The following is a 6,665-nucleotide window of genomic DNA, read 5'->3' as shown; positions in this document are numbered from 1 at the left end:
ACCTACACAAACAAGCAGACGAGCTATAGCCGCTGACTTTACAAGGTGGACTAACAAGGTAGGAGTGTCTAATAGAGTGGACTCCAGCAGCACTGCTGTGTCTGATCCACTTGTATCAGCACAACACACAGTAACACACCACCACCACGTCAGTGTTACTGCACTGCTGAGAATGATCCTCCAAATAGTACCTGCTCTGTGAGGGTCTATGGTGCTGCTGACCACTGGAGAACAGGATAAAAGGGGGCTGGCTAACAAAGTATGCAGAGAAACAGATGGTCTACAGTCTGTAACTGTAGAACTACAGAGTGCACCTATACAGGAAGAGGAGCTGATAAAATGGACAGTGAGCGTAGAAACTGAGAAAAGGAGGTGCTTTCCATACCTTTAACATGTCATTGCATCATTGTCATTGTAATGTCATTACAGAGACTATCATCTGTCGTCATCCTGACAAGCAATTCCAGTTGAACTGTGAACAGACCCACAGAATTAACAAAAAAGCATATTTTGACACTTGTGCAGCTGAGTGTCAAGTTCTTAAGACAAATTTCACATCAGTTTATCATCTCCATCACATCTGTGGTACAGAGAGTATGTTGGCTGTTGCGAGGCGTGACCAAAGTTGCCGGAGCTTGAAGAAACTGTATGCTCCGTCCATTTGCATATTCCCTCCCCTTTCTAGAGCAAGTCCAGCAGAAGTAGCTGAGGGTAGATAAAAAGATCTGGCGGTAATTGGACGAAACCAAGTTATAAAGGATGGGGTTGATGGCCGAACTCACGTAGAAGAGCACATTGGTCACCATGTAAAAGTAGTGGTAAAAATCATACAGTTCACTGTGGAGAGGAAATATGGAAATAGATTTAATACAACTTTGCCTGGTAGACTCAATATACAGCAATTGTAATTCTGTAATAGCTCCTATTGGTTCTGTGTTTTGTGGATTATAAAGCCCTTACCTTGTCCACTCTGTGACGTAGCAATACATGAGGCGACGGGTGTGGTATGGCAGCCAGCATACCACAAAGGCGATGACCACCACGCCTATTAACCACAAAAAAAAATCAGTATAATAGTATAATGGTCACCGGGCTACTTTGTTTACAGAAATATTGTTTTGTGTTGTTTCTATTAGGTGTGGGGATCTTTAAGTCGCAATATGATTCTGTTGGGATATTTCAGTCTTTGCGATATGCTAAGACTCCAAAGAGTTTGACTGTGGCTTCTTCTTCCATAAGAAATTTCAAAAGAAAGTTTAGTGCAAAAGAAGTTTCCACTAAATAGACCAAAAAATTATTTCACTTCTAACATGTTCAACTTTTCCTTCGTAACATATTTAATACATGCTTTTAATAATAAACAATAGAAGTTGTGAGTCGTTTTACACTCTGTGTCATGCCCATATTAGGAACTCTGGGTCTTAGCTGGTTTTCTTTATGGTAAAATGAATGGGGAAGCTGTTGCTATGTTTTGGTTTAAACGTAAATGTCCCGAATCCGATATGCTTTGTCCAGTTAATTCCCCTGAATATTACTGGACCTTTTGAACCATGAAGTTATGAATGATGCTACATATAAGTAAGCTACTGCTGCCCATAGAAATAAAGCCACATGCAAACTTAAAACACTATTATATTACAAAACTTTTTTATATTACTTCTCAAACTGTAGGCGACTATTGTCAAAGCAACTTAACTAAATAGTTGTTAAATATATATATATATATATATATATATATATATATATATATATATATTTTTTTTTTTTTTTTTTTTTTTTTTTTTTTTACGTTTGAGGTATTTTGATGAGGTTCCCAGTCTTATGAGCTCAAAATGTAGCAGCAGTGTTCGATTTTAATGTAACAACTTTTGTATTTCGACCCCTTTAAAACCATCATAATTCAAGGGATCCATGGTGGTGATTCTCCACCCCCCCCCTTCCCAATTAAGAAAAACTACTTGGACTGTAACCGATCCTGTTTGCTATTACTGAGAGAAACCTTGGTCTTACCACAAAGACATGGCACCATCTTGTGGATTAGGACAGAAAGGCATTTAGTAATCTGTTAGTCTAACGATGGGTTTAACCCTTTAAAATCTCAGGCTTATGACAAACATAAAAAGGACTACTATCCAGTAACTACATGGACAACATTGCAAATGAGCTGAATTATTCTTAGGTCATTGAAGCATTTATGAAACTGCATTTTAGTTTGAAACCAACATTGTACATGTACATCTTATTGTCTACTGTCTGAGCAACAAACACACCCACTTTAGGTCAAGAAGGGCTTGTTAATGAGCTGATTAGTTGGATGATGTGTGTTGGAAGCAGAGAAAACACTAAAAGCTGTGTGGCAGTGGGTTCTTCAGGACCAAAGTTGGGAACCACTGTTGTAGAACGTGCATGTGAGAGACTGTAAGGGACTGTGACGCATAATGTTTATACTTACGTAGGACTTTAACTCCATGGTGAAGTGATCGTACGCGGCCAGTCTCCATCGTGATGCTACTTGTTGGATAACCAAAGGAAAGGAGCAAGGTCTGCTGGGATGTTTGCTGGAGTTGCCTTCCAATCAGTCCATTCATCAGGGAGATGACCAGCATTGGCGCAACGAATGAGAGAAGAGCATTCACCTGCAAGCGAAAGTCTTGCAGTGTGAGAATGTGGCTGTATTTACAAACATATGTGGTGTAAATGGTAGATCAAGAGGTCAGTTTAATAAGATGGAGCTGATGGACGCTGCCCTGGATCAGCAGCACCACTTGGCCAATCTGTTTGGAGCGCGTGGATTGTTGGTTTTGATTTTTCTAAATTTCTGCCTGATGAAGTGACTAAGATGTAAACAAAGTGACTCAGAGTGGTTTGATGTGAGATGCTCTGTTGTAGAGAAACTGGCTGAGTCAGATTTGTTCACAGTGGTGGTGATGGGAACCAGACGTCTGAAGTGTTTAATGCCCCTAAAAGCCCTGTCACATAAAGTTACTGCATGAAATGGTTAAGACTACACTGCCAGACCTGAGACATTGTTTTACAACAGTTTGGCCGTAAGGTTTTGGCCTGAAACATGTATTTTCAAATCCATTCAGGGTGGATAGGTACATGCAGCAGAGTAGTGTAACTCATAATCAACACTACAAATAAAAACTCTGAAGATGTGTAGGTTCACTGGTGGTTTGGGATAGTAAATAAAACGGCTGAGTCTGTGTTTAGCCATTGCGGTTCCTGTCAACACCACTGTAAAGATATCTGAATCTGTATTTCTCTACAATGAACAATTTCACATCGGACCACTCAAGGATTTTAGTCGCATCTCAGTGTTTGAATTGCACAGAAACTGAAAAAAGGAGTTCCACTTTAAGTATTAAAGCTGTTTAAGTGAAAATGTTTTCTCTTTTATTCTTCTGTTAGTCTTTAGAGAGTTCAGAACACCTCGAGGCTTCTGAAATGGTAGAGCGAGCATTACACTGAACACTCTCTCTACCGGCCAAGATGACCTTAGCACTGACATGCCACTGTAAGGAAACCTGATTTTGGCAGTTTTCTCTACAAATGAACCATTTCACCTCAAACCACTCTGAACGACCGTGTATATCTCAACCTCTGAATCCTTTAGAAATTTAGAGAAATGGGTGGAATTCCCCTTTAAACCAGCAGTGTTGTGAGCAGGGAGAGGCTGTCGGGTCAGCTCACCTGCAGCACGAGTTTGGCTGCTCCGGAGGACACGATCGTGGTGCAGATGCTCTCCTCGCCCACGTGCGTCTCTCCCATGGTCAGCAGCATCGGGGAGGCGAGCAGCAGCGACGCTGCCCACAGCGCGAGGATGATCCGGCGCGTGCGGCCGCGCGACAGCATGCTTTTGGCCCGGAGCGGGTGGCACAGCGCCACGTAGCGCTCCACGCTCAGGCTGGCCACGTTCAGCGAGCTGGCGTACGAGCAGCCGTCCCGCACGAAGTAGTAGCCCTTGCAGGCGGCCTCGCCGAACGCCCACGGGTGGTGGATCCAGATGAAGTTGTAGAGCTCGACGGGCATGCAGAGCACGAGCACGAAGAGGTCCGACACGGCGAGGCTCGCCAGGTGGTAGTGCACGGCGCCCTGGAGGCACCTCACCGCCCTCCTCTGGAGGAATATGTACAGCACAGTGGAGTTCCCGAAGAAGCCCAGAGCGAAGAGCAGTGTGTACAGGACGGTCACCGCCACTCGGGAGTACAAGTCCGTGTTCACGTCCAAGTCATCCTGCACGCCCGCGCTCGTGGCGTTGAAGAGGAGCGCGCGCGTGTCGTTCCCCGTGGCCGGCAAGAGGCGCGAGGGGAGAGAGAGCCCACCCTGCGTTTGATGCAGTGTTTCATTCACAGTCATTGCTTTGGGAAAAGCGAGGCTTCGCTTTGACTCGTGCTTTGGGAGCGCGAGAGCATCAGCTTCGTGTAGCTCTGCTGGGGGCGTGGTGAGGACGCGACTGGTCATTACCCGCAGCAGTGAGACTGAGAAAAGGTCCACTGTCCGTTCAGCAGTGTGCACTCAACTCCAGAGGCACAGCAGCGGTTTTAAGGTCCAGTTGAACTGCTTTTAATAAGTTTTTCCAGGCTGTACATGTTTGTACCTTTTCTTAAACAGGCTTGAGCTGCTTTGAAATGGTAGCGACGGCTGAATACTGAATACACTGGCCTAAATTCAGCAACGTATTCCATAACAGTACATAAAAATGAACATTTTCACATTTTACTGTACATTTATATGTCACATCACTCTTGTCAGAACAAAACCATCTCCAAAATGGGAACTTTACAGAAGGAAAAACATACTTTCCTTTTAATGTAAGTCAATGGAACCAGACTTTTCTCCAAGCCACTTCAGGTCATTTCCGATGGTCCATTCATCATGAAATTTACACACAATGTATAGAGAGTGTCAAACACTGAAAAATGCTATGTGTGTATATATGGATCTATAAATTTGCTGTAATTTTTCCTATTATTTTATAATACCTTTCAGTATTTAATGTCTCTAAATATATGATTGACATTTTTGCTTCATATTTATCTTAATTTAATGGGCACAACTGGGTAAATGTAAAATATGTTTTCAGTGCCATGTACATACACTACTCACAAAAAGGGATATTTGGCTTTCGGGTGAAATGTATGGAAAACGTAAAAAGTTCACGTTACAGTGATGTTATATCATGAAAGTAGGACGTTTAAGTAGAATCATGCGATGGTGATTTCCTCATCTCAAACAATTTATGTTTGGTGGGTATACCCCAACAAAAAATGTCAATGTCTCAATAACTTCTCATGTGCCCTTGAGCATCAATTACAGCTTGACAGCGATGTCTCATGCTGTTCACAAGTCGCCTCATTGTCTACTGAGGCATGGCATCCCTCTCTTCTTGAAGGGCGGCCCGCAGATCATTGAGGTTCTGGGGTACAGAGTTACGAGCCTCTACACGGCGACCCAGCTGATCCCATAGGTTTTCCATAGGCCACTCCATTTGAGGTACACCAGGCTCCAGCAGCCATTCCCTAATGATGCGACCTCGATGAGCTGGAGCATTGGCATTGTGAAATGAGGCCTGTGGTGTTCATGAAAGGCGCAGTGACTGGATTAATGATGTTATTCAGTAGTATGGGCTTGTCACTGTACAATTTGCAACTGTAGAGCAGTTCTGTATTGACTAGACACACCTGCCCACACTGTAACACCACCACCACCACCTTGCCGTTAAGCTCCTTGTTAGAGAACAGCAAGTTGTGCAAAAAGTACTGAAGCGCTAAACAGCTGGACATTCAAATGTTTAGAGAAGGTCACATTAAGTTAACCTGTAAAGCTCAGAGTGCATTTTAGGTTCATCCTGAAATTTCATCCGAAAGCCAAATGTCCCTGACTTTTTGTGAGTAGTGTATGTTTCATGAAAAATCCAAATGGATGCAAAAATGATTACAGAATTCTCAGTCATTTTGTCTCTTATAGCCTTCTCCCATAATTCCACTGCCCTTTCACGACCTAAACCAACAATTTGCCATATCACAATAATACGTTTGCTAATTTGACTATAAAATAAGTAGCTAAGTGATTTTCAGTGTATAACATGTATGTAACTTGCTGAAAAAGGCATGCACAAGTCCAGTACAACACCAAAGCTGAGCTTATCACTCGTGAGCATGTCCACTACTGTGGAGACTGTTCAGTTCAGTCATCCCTCAGAAGAGTTTACGACTCTCAGAATAACTGACTCATCACATTGATTTTTCAGTCTATTCGGGCTTTAGCAGGAACGTCAGTGTTTGTAAAGAAGCCATTTATCGAATTATTCTTTGGAATGTCTTTACCGCCATGCTGATTTTAAAAGACTTCATAAACAAGCACTGTGTGGGAATATGGGAGGTGCTTCGGGAGTACAGGGTACATGGCTCTTTGCTACGAGCCATTCAGGCCCTGTACAAACAAAGCAGGAGTTTGGTTCGCATGGCCGGCAGTAAGTCAAACTCCTTCCCAGTGAGAGTTGGACTCCATCAGGGCTGCCCTTTGTCACCGATTCTATTTCGCTGGATCGGTTTCCAGCCAAGTGTGAAGCAGCCGGGATGAGAATCAGTTACTGGGGTGGTACCCTCAAGGGTACAAGTGAGGTACCTGCATTTAATGAAGACAGTGGTTTGGACTAAAAA

The 6,665-nt window shown here is 43.2% G+C and overlaps 1 protein-coding gene across 1 annotated transcript; it reads right to left on the bottom strand.

Annotated features, from left to right (window-relative positions):
* Positions 1-292: 292 nt before the first annotated feature.
* LOC108426618 (neurotensin receptor type 1-like) lies at positions 293-4,686 on the bottom strand. Its single transcript, XM_017696247.2, has 4 exons — positions 3,694-4,686; positions 2,453-2,636; positions 961-1,045; positions 293-837 (listed from the first exon to the last, which is right to left on the bottom strand). Exons 1-4 carry the CDS (start codon positions 4,462-4,464, stop codon positions 558-560), a joined length of 1,320 nt encoding a protein of 439 aa, XP_017551736.1. The 5' UTR covers positions 4,465-4,686; the 3' UTR covers positions 293-557.
* Between the last annotated feature and the right edge of the window lie 1,979 nt (positions 4,687-6,665).

The sequence above is a fragment of the Pygocentrus nattereri genome, chromosome 29 (assembly GCF_015220715.1).
Source record: "Pygocentrus nattereri isolate fPygNat1 chromosome 29, fPygNat1.pri, whole genome shotgun sequence".
NCBI lineage: Eukaryota > Metazoa > Chordata > Actinopteri > Characiformes > Serrasalmidae > Pygocentrus > Pygocentrus nattereri.
This window is presented reverse-complemented; position numbering and strand designations above follow the sequence as displayed.

Bases quoted from the DNA above. Each gene is read 5' to 3' on its own strand.
- LOC108426618 (XM_017696247.2), bottom strand. From the start codon at position 4,464: ATGACCAGTCGCGTCCTCACCACGCCCCCAGCAGAGCTACACGAAGCT. The intron at 2,637-3,693 runs GTGAGCTGACCC...TTTCGCTTGCAG, and splicing joins CAGCCAAACTCGTGCTGCAG to GTGAATGCTCTTCTCTCATT. The intron at 838-960 runs GTAAGGGCTTTA...TCCTCTCCACAG, and splicing joins TACGTCACAGAGTGGACAAG to TGAACTGTATGATTTTTACC.